This window comes from Elgaria multicarinata, chromosome 6 (assembly GCF_023053635.1).
Source record: "Elgaria multicarinata webbii isolate HBS135686 ecotype San Diego chromosome 6, rElgMul1.1.pri, whole genome shotgun sequence".
NCBI lineage: Eukaryota > Metazoa > Chordata > Lepidosauria > Squamata > Anguidae > Elgaria > Elgaria multicarinata.
The window spans coordinates 2,595,454-2,608,596 of NC_086176.1; the positions used below are offsets into that span (position 1 = coordinate 2,595,454).

General features: G+C 44.1%; 1 protein-coding gene across 2 annotated transcripts in view; it reads left to right on the top strand.

Moving 5' to 3' along the window:
* Nucleotides 1-13,143, top strand: part of KAT6B (lysine acetyltransferase 6B) — a 221,996-nt gene that overhangs the window by 118,428 nt on the left and 90,425 nt on the right. Inside the window, exons 6-7 of one of the 2 annotated variants that reach the window (XM_063128836.1) lie at nucleotides 805-937; nucleotides 11,807-12,738. In XM_063128836.1, coding sequence (XP_062984906.1) covers nucleotides 805-937; nucleotides 11,807-12,738 — 1,065 coding nt within the window. The remainder of the gene's footprint in view (nucleotides 1-804; nucleotides 938-11,806; nucleotides 12,739-13,143) is intronic. The other variant, XM_063128837.1, reaches the window with a different exon arrangement.

Sequence of the window (13,143 nt, forward strand, 5' to 3'; positions counted from 1 at the left end):
AGCATCATGCACACCAATGGATATGACACAATACTAGATTCACCAATCGATGTGAATCCTCTATCCATATCTGGATCTAAAGGAAAATGGATACCTTATTCAGGGCATCCTGGGTACAGATAAAACTGCATTCATTTTTCTGCAAAAAGAGAGGGGATCAGGGAAAAGAGGGTGGACATTCTGGTGAGTTTTTGTGAAAGCCAGAAACTCGTGTTCTTCTCTCACTGGGTACCAGATGTTTATACAAATAGGGCTAGCAATTCTCATATTGCATGCCAGTTGAGAACATAGCTAACATGAACAGTTAGCACATGGCTTGGGACCACAATACCTGATGGAACACCTCTACCCGTATACTATGCTCAACATCTAAGGTCCTCCTCCAGGTGCTTACTCTGAGGGAACCTCGGAGGATGGCAACAAGGGAGAGGGCCTTTTCAGTGGTGACCCCCCCTCCCAAATTGTGGAACAATCTCCACAATGCGGCTTGCCTGGCACCAACATTGTTATCTTTTCGGTGCCAGGTCAAGACTTTTCTCTTCTCGCAGGCATTTAATAGCATGTGTTGAGTTTTTAACTAACCCAGAATAGATGGGTATTGCATGTAATCTGTTTTTATGCTTTTTATGGTTTTAAATTTTGTATATTTGTTTTTAATGTTCAGTGTTTTAATCTTTGTAAACTGCCCAGAGAGCTTCGGTTATGGGGTGGTATATAAATGATAATAATAATAATAATAATAATAACAATAATAATAATAATAATAATAATAATAATCCAGTTTTATTTTTAACATCAATGTAGGGATGTGGATTTGCCAGGTCTGCAGACCAAAGAAAAAAGGAAGAAAGCTGCTTCATGAGAGAGCATCGCAGATAAGGCGGCGATACACAAAACCTATTGGACGACCAAAAAATAAGCTAAAGCAACGAATGTTGTAAGTATTCTTGTGCCTAGGTGGCCCATTGTAGCAGCCTTGAACTTATTATTCATATGGGGAAACATGGGAGTTTATTTACTCTTTTTGCTAGTAGGTGGTTTGATGCTGCACATCTTCCTGGCGCTAAACATTTTGTTATTTGGCTATTTTTTCCTATAGAGAAATGCACAGCAAGCTAGATTTTAAATCAAGCTTTTTTTTTTTTTTTTTTTTTAAAGCATTAAAACACTTCTGGTTTGATGGAGTTAAGGCAGCAGAAGTTTCATATTAATTAGAAGTTCTCTTAATAATTCAGTAATTCATATTAATTAAAAGAGTGATATAAATAATTCTAGTTGTGGTGTCTCACCTAGCCACCTAGCCCCTGCCACCACCTCACTGTTTACTAGTACTAAAATTTGTGGCAACTGTGTGGGCCCCTATTGCAATGATCATTTATTAGTGGCTCACTTGGGGCAAGAAGAAGAAAAATGAGCAGGCAAGTTCATTTTTATGTGATGTTTATGTGTTCAGCATTGGATCATCAAATGATGAGACAAGAGAACTGGCCCTCGTTGCAATGTTAATGGGTCAAGATCAGCATTTGCACCAGTTTCAGGATTGATTGATTTGTATCTGTCTTCTTCAGAAGTAGGTGTTATGTCAGTAAACCCTTCCCATTTTGTATTTATGGAGGTGTCAGACATGGTGTGGTGGTGTGGGGAAAGAGAGATGTGGAACTATCACCATGATGGATACGTTTAGGAGAAAGTAACAACCCTTGGCATTTTGAATCTATTCCAAAATAAATTCTGCTCTGGTTTAGTAAGTATAAAGTCAGGAGTGGATTTAAATTTTTTTAACAGAATGTAATAGGATGGCAAAAATATCTTGCTAAATTAATTTGAACTACTTCATAAAAGGGTAGACAGTGGAATGGCACTGTGCGATGATGGACCTTTGCTGGTGGCCTTGAACAGCTGTTGTGAAAGTAGCTTGTTAACCTCTTTAGGCAGATGCTTATTAGGCTTCATGGCACTGAGCAATAGGTTTTATAGCTGCAGAGATAAACTTCTGGTATGGAGATATTCAGGCAATTTGTTGGAAAAGGTTGGAAGATTTTAACCACTCACCATATTCAGTTATGTATTGCATTGGGGTATGGGATATAAGGCTGATTGACCATATTACAACAGTTTTAAAATCATTACACTGGCTGCCAATTAGCTTCTGGGCAAAGTATAAAGTGTTGGTTATTACCTTTAAAGCCCTACATGGTTTGGGTCCAGGTTGCCTGCGGGATCACCTTCTCCCATACAATCCACCCTGCACACTCGGGTCCTCTAGGAAGAATTTACTTCAGCCAGCAAAAACTAGGTTAACTACAGTTACCCAGAGGACCTTCTCTGCTGCCGCGCCCAGACTGTGGAATGGCCTGCCAGAAGAGATCCGCCAACTCAATAGTCTTTCTGAATATAAAAAAGCAATACAGACTGATCTCTTCCGGCAGGCCTACCCAGTTGAATTTTAAGTTGTCTGGCTGTCATTTTAATAATGTATTAGTTTTTATAGGTTTTAATCAGTTTTATGTATTTTATAATGTTTTATATTTTATGTTGTTCCCCGCCTCGATCCGGAGGGAGAGGCGGGTAAATAATAATAATAATAATAATAATAATAATAATAATAATAATAATAGTTCTGCAAAGCAGAACTTCTTCCACCTCTAATGTTTTGGTATTAATTCCTTCAGTTTCACCATTAAGAAACAAATCTATGGCAGGAAGCCATCCTCTACGAAATATATAATATTTAAAATTAATAAGTTGAAAAGGAATAGAATTATTTGATGTAATTATGTAACCGTGTTGGTTTTCAGTTTGATAAACCTTCCAGGTACGTGTGTGTCTCAGCATGTGATTGGATCTCCTTTTCATCACAAATGAATCTTAGAGATTAGCTTAAATCCTTAAGTAAAATTCAGTACTGCTTCTCTGTATCTTCCAGTCATGCCTTCCCTAGATCTTGATTTCATTTGATCATTATTTTATTTATTCTTACTGACATTTTTTTACTAGACTTGCATATTTTAAGTTAAAAAAGAAATTAGTTTTTGTGTATTTTGCCTTTAATGCTGTGTAGAAGTGCATCATTAAAAAAAACCTCCACTACTGTAAATGGTATTTTATGGCTATTATGAAAGTAGCACTTTTATAATAAAGCATATGCATACACAAACCTATTGGATGTTATCTTCCTCTCTATTATTGGAGTGTAATTTTTTTTTACAGCTGCTGGCTTGAAACAAGTGTCTTGAAACTTTTGTATCATGACACTTTCATCTCCTAGGTACATATTTAGTTGTAACAGCATTCAAGAAGCAGGAACTTAATTGTTGGGATGAAATCCAGCAAAAAGGTCAAGGAAACCATGGATGTTAGTGAGGTTAAAATGTATTTAATTGTATGTTGTATTGGCCAGTATATTGCTAATATTGGTTAACAAATTGGGAGTAGGCTCAGGAATGCATGCTCCCTCCCTGCCCCATCAGTTGATATCCTGCCCTTAGCTAGACCTGAGGTTTATCCCAGGATCCCCTGGGATCCCCTGTGTGTCATTTGGATCAATAGGGATGACCCCGGGACGATCCCGGGATAAACCTTAGGTCCAGCTAAGGCGCCTGTCTTAATAGGACAGATGGTTTACTTGAAGTGGTGTTCTTCATGGTCATCTGAACAGACTTACATATAGATTTTGCACTTGTGCAAAACCAGCTCCAGGAACAGTCCAGAGCACTAGGGTAGTAAGCTTCTTTGTTGTGGTCTCTGTGCATCACACATTATGGGCTTCTGCGCCTGCGCGGGAGTCGGTATCGGGAACTTTGATAGCTGAGGTAGTATTTTTGGCAGGAACCCCACCCACCATCCTACTGTGCATGCTCAGAGGGTCCCGCCTTGGTCCTCAGTTCTCTTTCGACCGCTGCTGATACCACACGTCAGGAGCTTTCTCTCTGAAAGAGAAAGAAACAAACAATTAGAAAGCTGAGATTTTCTTCTACTTTTCTCACTTTTTCTACTGCCTCACACCTGCCCTCTTTCCCCCCCTCTATCTTCTCTTCAGAATTTTTTTTATTATTATTTATTCAAATTTCCTCCACTTGTTCTTCTCCTCTTTCTATTAATGTCTGGGGCACAGGGAGCCCTTTTCAAGAAGTTCTCCCGATGCAACAGACGAGCATTCACTCTGCCTACTCTGCCTCGGTGAGGCACATGTCGTAGAGGCCTGCACACACTGCATGAAACTATCAAGGCAGGCATGCCGCAACAGAGCCGACCGCCTTAAGGCGATACTTTGGAAAAAGGCCCTTGAAGCAGTTGACGACTCTGTACCACAGGCCTTGACCTCGACTATCCACCTGGCGACCATCGCCATGAGACACAACAATTCTCCCCATGGAGCTAAGTTGCTCACAGCCTCAGCAGCTAAAAAGCTGATGAAACAGGTGAGAGAGCACAAATTAGCCACTGACGGGAGCAAGAAGAAAAAAGTAATCCTGGATGGATAAGGAAGTGCACCCAGAGCCTCATCCTCCTACTCCTCAGGACTGCCACGCCACACTGATGCCATCGCCTCCTACGGTACTGAGCCACTACCACACCCCTTGGTCCCGCCGGTACCAACCTCCATCCATGAAGGGGAGATTCGTTACTCACCCATATTGACTGAATATGCTCCACCAATACAACAACCAATCCAGCATACTGAGCCTCTTTCTCGAGACCCTCTGCCCGAGCCAGGACCATCTTATGCACAGCTGGCTTATAGTCGACACTCATACCATGGCACAATGGCCAGAGGTACTGTTCAACATAGATCTAGATCCCCACTATGGGAGTGGGACAGAGATTCCAACTGGTCCATGCCACATTCCTATACCTCGGAGTGACACTCTTACCGAGATTTCAGGGATGATAGATACCACCTTCCCATCTCGCCCCACATAGAGGTCGTCAATCTCCAGCCTCCCCGCGCTCACTGGCACCTCCCCCGGTACCGCCTAGGTCATCTTCGCTTCGTTATTTATCACCTAATGTGAGCCACTTACCGAGGTTGCAACTGAGAAACCACTCACCATCGCAATCTGAAGGTGATTATGAATCCGATTCCTCCTCCACTGTGTCGGTTCCTCGCTCTGCCCCTTCACCAGATGATGTAGTTTGTGTTACCAACCGAGTGTCTCCCTCAGAGGACACCACTCACTTTACTGAACAGATCCTCCGTATGGCTCAGTCCCTTGGTATCAATGTTCAGCAACCATCTGAACAGGTCTCCGACCCTGTCTTCAATGCCATCTATGTTGACAATGCGCCTCAGGTATCGATACCATTCCTCCCTACTTTGTTGCATGCCACACGCCAATCCTGGAAGGCACCATCATTGGTCGGCCCCACTTCTAGATGCCTCGAGAGTCTCTATAGAGTACAAGAGAAGGTCACATCCTTTCTCTTTACTCACCCTAAACCAAACTTGATTATAATCGAGTCCTCTCAGGGTCGCTCAAGCAGGGCCTTTATGACCCCAGTTGACAAGGAAGGCTGTAGGCGTGATATGATCGGCAGACGAATCTATTCATCAGCTGCACTTACTCTCAGGGTAACCACCTACCTGGCTATGATGGCATGTTACCAAATCTTCCTTTGGGATAAGACGGCCACCCTCATGTCTCATCTGCCCTACTATCAATGGGAAGTGGCACAAATGTTCCAGTCCGAGGCTTCAAAGCTCTCTAGGCTACAACTCAGTTCTTCTCACCACCTCACTGACTGCACGTCAAAATTCACAGTCAGCATGGTGGCATTTCGTCGCCTTGCATGGTTATGCTCGGCAGGACTAGCACCTGAAGCTCAATCCCATATCGAAGACCTCCCCTTTGATGGAGAAGGCCTGTTCAACTCATTGACTGATGACACAATGGACGTCATGCAAAAGGCCCGCTCCACAGCAAAAAAGATGGGAATATCACAACCCACACAAAAATGTAATGCTTGTTTTAAATGTTTTGCAATCTATACTTTTATTTATTTACCACAAAACAACCAAAACAAGGACAAAAAACAGATACATAAGGAAAAGGAAAAGGAAACAATATACACTATACGATTTACAACACAACACAAATGTCTACTAAAATAAACAGTTACATAAGGCTATAAATCATTTGAAGTGATCATCAAGCTGGACAGCAGACATCAATTATCTCCAGATTACCAGAAACGAATTTTATCACAGCAAGCTAGTATATATATATCATAGGCAAAATTACAAATTCTATATAAAACCCACCAACAAATAAATCATCCTTTTGCAGCTCTTGTATATAATCAATAAAAGGTTTCCAGTCCATTACATATGAGTCTATTGTTCTTTCATTTACTGACGCTGTTAATTTCGCCATCTCCGCCAATTCCAACACCTTAAGTAGCCACTCTTCCATTGTTGGTACTTGCATTTTCTTCCAATATTGGGCATATAGCAGTCTTGCCACTGCCACCATATGTTGAACTAACATATGTTGAACACCATATGTTTTGCTTTTAATTGACCATCCATAAGTCCAAGCAAAAACATTTCTGGTTTTATTTCTATATTTGTCTTTAATTTTTTTTGCATTAATGCATGCGTTTTAACCCAGTATGCTTTTACTCTTTTAAAAGACCACCACATGTGATAAAACGGGCCCAGCGCTCTTCAACATTTTAATTAATGATTTGGAGGAGGAGGTGCAGGGAACGCTTATCAAATTTACAGATAACACTAAATTGGGTGGGATAGCTAATACCCTGGAAGACAGAAACAAACTTCAAAGTGATCTTGATAGGCTGGAGTGCTGGGCTGAAAACAACAGAATGAAATTTAATAGGGATAAATGCCAAGTTCTACATTTAGGGAATAGAAACCAAAGGCACAGTTACAAGATGGGGGATACTTGGCTCAGCAATATTACAAACAAGAAGGATCTTGGAATTGTTGTAGATCACAAGTTGAATATGAGCCAACAGTGTGATATGGCTGCAAGAAAGGCCAATGCTATTTTGGGCTGCATTAATAGAAGTATAGCTTCCAAATCATGTGAGGTACTGGTTCCTCTCTATTTGGCCCTGGTTAGGCCTCATCTAGAGTATTGCGTCCAGTTCTGGGCTGCACAATTCAAGAAGGACGCAGACAAGCTGGAGCGTGTTCAGAGGAGGGCAACCAGGATGATCAGGGGTCTGGAAACAAAGCCCTATGAAGAGAGACTGAAAGAACTGGGCATTTTTAGCCTGGAGAAGAGAAGATTGAGGGGAGACTTTATATTTTATTTATATTTATTTATTTATTACATTTCTATGCCGCCCAATAGCCGAAGAGTGATAGCACTCTTCCAATACTTAAAAGGTTGTCACACAGAGGAGGGCCAGGATCTCTTCTCGATCCTCCCAGAGTGCAGGACACGGAATAACGGGCTCAAGTTAAAGGAAGCCAGATTCCAGCTGGACATCAGGAAAAACTTCCTGACTGTTAGAGCAGTACAACAATGGAATCAGTTACCTAGGGAGTTTGTGGGTTCTCCCACACTAGAGGCCTTCAAGAGGCAGCCGGACAACCATCTGTCAGGGATGCTTTAGGGTGGATTCCTGCATTGAGTAGGGGGTTGGACTCAATGGCCTTGTAGGCCCCTTCCAACTCTACTATTCTATAGTAGATTATTAAATGTAGATTATGTAGATTATTAAATGTAGATAATTAAAATCTACATTGACCTTCGCTTTCTCATACCACAGGTATCCATGCCACCCAAATCTTATATCATGCCCCTCCAACTGTAATAGCCATCTATTCTCCAACACTACCCATCCTTTCAAGGTTTAAAATGTTTTAATCAATTATATGTATTTTATGGCATTTGCATTTGTGTTGTACCCCACCTTGATCCAGAGGGAGAGGCGGGTAACGATGATGATGATGATGATGATGATTATCCCACATACAAAAGACACTGGTATCGACCCTAGCCGGCTTTTCAAAATAGGCACCAACAACAGGACAAATCTAACCGCTACCAGCAATCCTATCAACAAAGCAAGCGACAGGCACCATCACCTCGCTTCAGACAGCTGCGCCCAAAAGCGGACATGTTCACAAAGCAGCGAGTTTGACAGTCACCACCGCCTGCCCAAAACACCTCTCTTTGGCTCCATTCTATCCTCGTTTTACAACAGGTGGTCGACCATCACCAGCAATGCCTGGGTCCTCTCCATTGTCCACAATGGGTACCATCTTGAATTCCAAACTCTTCCTCCTCTTGGCACTATCCAAATAACAGCGCCATCAGAAGCCCTCCTCGAAGAGTTGCGCCTCCTCTTGCACAAAGGAGCCATCCAGCGTGTCACAACAAATGCCCACCAAGGCTTCTTTTCATGCTATTTCACGGTCCCAAAGCACGACGGAGGTTTCCGTTCCATTCTTGACCTAAGGGACCTTAATTCCTTCATTGCACTGAGAAGGTTCAGAATGGTCACCCTAGCCACCATCTTACCACTCCTGCAACGACACCAATAGTACACATCCATTGCTCTCAAGGACACATATTTCCACGTCGCTATCACAAGTTCCTCTGATTCGCCATTGGCCCTGAGGTTTTCCAGTTCATAGTTCTACCCTTCCTTCACTCCAAGGGTATTCACGAAATGTATGGTGACTGTATGCAAAATGTGGAGATTTTTCCATATCTCGACGATTGGCTCATCGTGGCACCCTCAAAAACTGCAGCACTCCAAAGCACAAACCGCATAAGTAATCTTCTGACCTCCCTGGGTCTCTGGGTCACAATTCACTCCTGCCCAGCGCATCGCATTCATCGGGGTAGAACTTGACTCTCGCATGTCTACCAAGCCTACCTTCCACAAAGAAGGGTGAACGTCCTCACAAAATTGACCAGATCTGTGCTTTGACGCCGCACAGCCACTGTCTGGACAATCCAAAGGCTACTTGGCCTCATGGCCTCTACTGTATACGTGGTACAATGGGCCCTACTACGGATGCACTCATTACAATCATATCTCCTACAAGAGTCCAGCCACGCGTCCAACCCCCATCAGAGCCACCTATCGATTCCACCACCCATCCTCATGTCCCTACGCTGGTGGGTGGAACCGAACAATCTTCTCAACGGCATGCCTTTCCACCAACTCAAGCCATCTGTAACTATTACAACAGATGCATCCAACCTCAGCTGGGGTGCTCATACCAACCACCTCAAATTGTAAGGGCTATGGTCGCCCGCCGAACGCTGACTTCACATCAATGCCCTAGAGCTGCTAGCCGTACAGAAAATGCTCATTGCATTCGAATCTGAGATCCGGAACCAGCACATCCTCATACTCTCGGACAACACGTCAGTTGTGTGGTACGTCAACGAACAAGGAGGCACCCACTCACCACAACTGCTAACCATGACCCTCGATATCTTCGACTGGGCCATACCAAGACGAATTTCACTGATAGCCTTGCACATCGCAGGAAAGAACAACCACATTGCCGACGTCTTGAGCTGCACCTACTCAGCAACCCATGAATGGGAACTGTCTCACAGCATTCTCACCTACCTTTTCAAACTCTGGGGTACTCCAACCATAGACCTTTTTGTGTCACCGACCAATGCAGTATGCAGTCAATTCTGCTCCAGAGCAAATTGTCCCTCGGAGATGCCTTTCAAACACAGTGGACCCACACTCTCGTCTACATGTTTCGCCAGGCTCAGGATCAAACCGACGGATGCAATCCTCATCGCACCGTGGTGGCTCCGCCAGCCCTGGTTCCCCTCCTTGATGGCGATATTCAACAGGATATACATATGCCTCCCACCAACCCCGAACCTCATCACAATGGACCACGGGCAGATCCACCATCCCAACCTCAGGACACTGAGGCTGACCGCCTGGAGAATCAGCACTCTCCAATAACACTGCCACCAGATATCAGGCAGGTCCTCAAAGCAGCAAGGAAACCCTCCACTAGAAAAGCTTACAAAAGTAAGCAATCCAGGTTTTCCTCCTTTGCCCACATACATGGCTTCGACCCACATAAGGCCTCTCTTAAGGACATATTCAATTTTTGAAATCACTCCTTGATACCAGACTCCAATACTCTTCTATCCGTGTATACCTCCCAGCTATATTGGTCTCTCACCCACTGATACAGGGTCACTCCTTCTTCATGCACCCACTTGTTAAGCAATTCCTCAAAGGGGTCAAAAATTTAGACACCTCCCCCCACAAATGCAATAGTTCCTCAGTGGAGCCTCTCCATGGTCCTCAAAGCTCTTACAGGAAAGCCATTTGAACCTCTCACATCCACAAACCTCTGGCTTCTCTCTCTCTCAAGGTCGCCTTTCTCGTTGCTATCACATCAGCACAACGTGCATCCGAACTGTCCGCCCTTCGGATCGACCTTCCGTATCTAACCTTCCATACCGATAAAGCAGTACTCCGCCCAGACCTGGTGTTCCTTCCCAAGGTGGTCAGCACCTTCCATCTCAATCAGGACATCGTCCTTCCTACCTTTTTTAAGGACCCATCCTCTCTGATAGAGGCTACACTTCACTCCCTCGATGTATGTTGAGCCCTAGCCTTCTACAAGGCCTGTACCGAACCTTTTAGGAAGTCACCTCACCTCTTCCTATGCTACGGAGAACCTAAGAAAGGCATGCCTGTTTCATCTCAAAGACTTTCAGCATGGATCGCACAGACGATCCAGCTGTCATACCAGCTTCAAGGTCTTCACCTGCAGGGACCTGTCAAAGCTCACTCTACTTGTAATATGGCTACATCAGTAGCATTCTCCAGAGGCATTTCTATCCTGGACCTCTGCAAAGCAGCTACTTGGTCTAAGCCATCTACCTTCATAAAACACTACAGACTGGACTTCAGAGCTACAGCTGACTGCAATTTCGGCAGAGCCATCCTGTCTTCTATCCTATAGCCTTATAGGGATACCAGCGAGACAACCCACCTCTGGTAAGTGAGCTTGTTAATTGCCCATAATGTGTGATGCACAGAGACCACGACAAAGAAATGCAGGTTGCTTACCTGTGACTGTAGTTCTTTGAGTGGTCATCTGTGCATTCACACAACCCACCCACCATCCCCTCTTGGTCTCGCTTCATGCCTAGGCTATGAGGGTTCTTGCGCATTCAAATAAAACAACAACAAAAAAGCCTTTCAGTTCTGAACCATCTGTGGAACTGAGGACCAAGGCGGGACCCCCTGAGCATGTGCAGTAGGATGGTGGGCGGGGTTCCCTCCAAAAATACTTCCTCAGCTATCAAAGTTCCCGATACTGGCTCCCGCGCAGGTGCAGAAGCCCATAATGTGTGAATGCACAGGTGACCACACAAAGAACTACAGCTACAGGTAAGCAACCTGCATTTATGCCCATCCCCTTGAAGGAACATTTTGGCTCGCTGTACATATCCCAAGGGATGGAATGAGCACTTACTTGCTTTTAAATACCTCGGCAGTTTAGGGAGGTTTTTCTGTGGAGTTTCTCTTCACTGCAAGGTTTAGTTGTCTCTTTTTAGTTCCCATGATGAAACAAAAGTTCCCCTTAGCTGTGGTTAAAGCAGGGGATGGGTGCAAACGTTGGGAGGGGGTCTGGGAAGCCAGGATTTGGCATTACAGGCATGAGCAGGAATGGGTCCATGCGCTTAGCTGTTTGGACAGTCAAGTGTTCCTTAACTTTTAAGCTAAGTAGCCTAAGTAATTTGTATGCAGTACTGATGCCCTTTGTTTTTATTGTTGTTCCTTAATGCTGACTTTGAATTTCTCTCTCTCCAAATTTCTTTGTCAGGTCTGTACCCAGTGATGAAGGATCCATGAATGCATTCCCAGGAAGGGGGTCACCTGGTAGGGGTCAAAAGACTAAAGTCTGTACCACACCTTCATCTGGTCATGCTGCATCTGTGAAGGATTCAAGCAGCAGATTGGCTGTTACAGACCCCGCCCGGCCTGGTGCCATCGCCACCAAAATCACCACCACCACCTCCACCTACATACCTGCCTCTACACTTAACGTTAACAAGAAAACCAAAGGGCTTATTGATGGCCTTACTAAGTTTTTTACACCGTCACCCGATGGTCGCAGATCACGAGGTGAAATAATAGACTTTTCAAAGCATTATCGTCCAAGGAAAATGGCCTCTCAGAAACAATCATGTGCTTCTCATGTGTTGGCTACAGGTACCACACAAAAGCTAAAACCTTCTTCACTTCCACCCCCAACCCCCATCTCTGGTCAGAGCCCCAGTTCACAAAAATCCAGCACTTCCGTCTCTTCTAATTCTCCCCAAAGCTCCTCCAGTCAGTCAAGCGCACCATCCTTTAGCAGCCTTCCCAATAACAGTCAGCTAAAGGGACTCTTTGATGGACTTTCTCATATTTATACCACTCAGGGACAGTCTCGAAAAAAGGGGCACCCAAGTTATGCACCGCCCAAGCGTTTGCGTCGTAAAGCAGCGTTCTCTTCCACAGCCAAGTCTAATACTACTTTTTATGGAAAGAAAGAGATTAGAAGTAGGTTTATTTCTCATTCCTCCACCTCTGGATGGGGTATGTCTAGAGGACGTGCTTTTAAAGCAATTGCTCACTTCAAGCAAACGACTTTCCTTAAAAAGCGCATGATGCTAGGCAGATTAAAGTATAAAGTGACCCCTCAGATGGGGACCCCCTCACCAGGGAAGGGGAGCTTGGCAGACGGAAGGATTAAACCTGATCAGGATGATGGTAAGCAACAGGTCAAAGCGCCAACCAAACCTGCGTCCCGTCCAAATCCAAATTCTTATTTTGTCACATAGGTCTCAGCTATTTCTCTTGTTCTTACTTCACTCTCATACAAAAGCAGTGAGCTTTTGACCTTGTAACTAATGCTGACTAAAATCTCCAAAAATGTTTTCCTAACTAATACTGTACCATCTTGTTGTTCGTCAGTTTTTTGCATACGTAGTGGCACTAGTGCCCCCCCCCCCACTGGTGTCTTCATAATGTTGCTTATGCCTTTTGTAGTAGCATACTGGTAGCCACTCCATGCTTTTCCTTGCCTTTTCTCTGGCCGTAGTGCTGTTGGCATTATTGGGATGACCATTTCAACTTTTCATTTCCCTCTCATCCATTGCTTTTCCATGACAAATT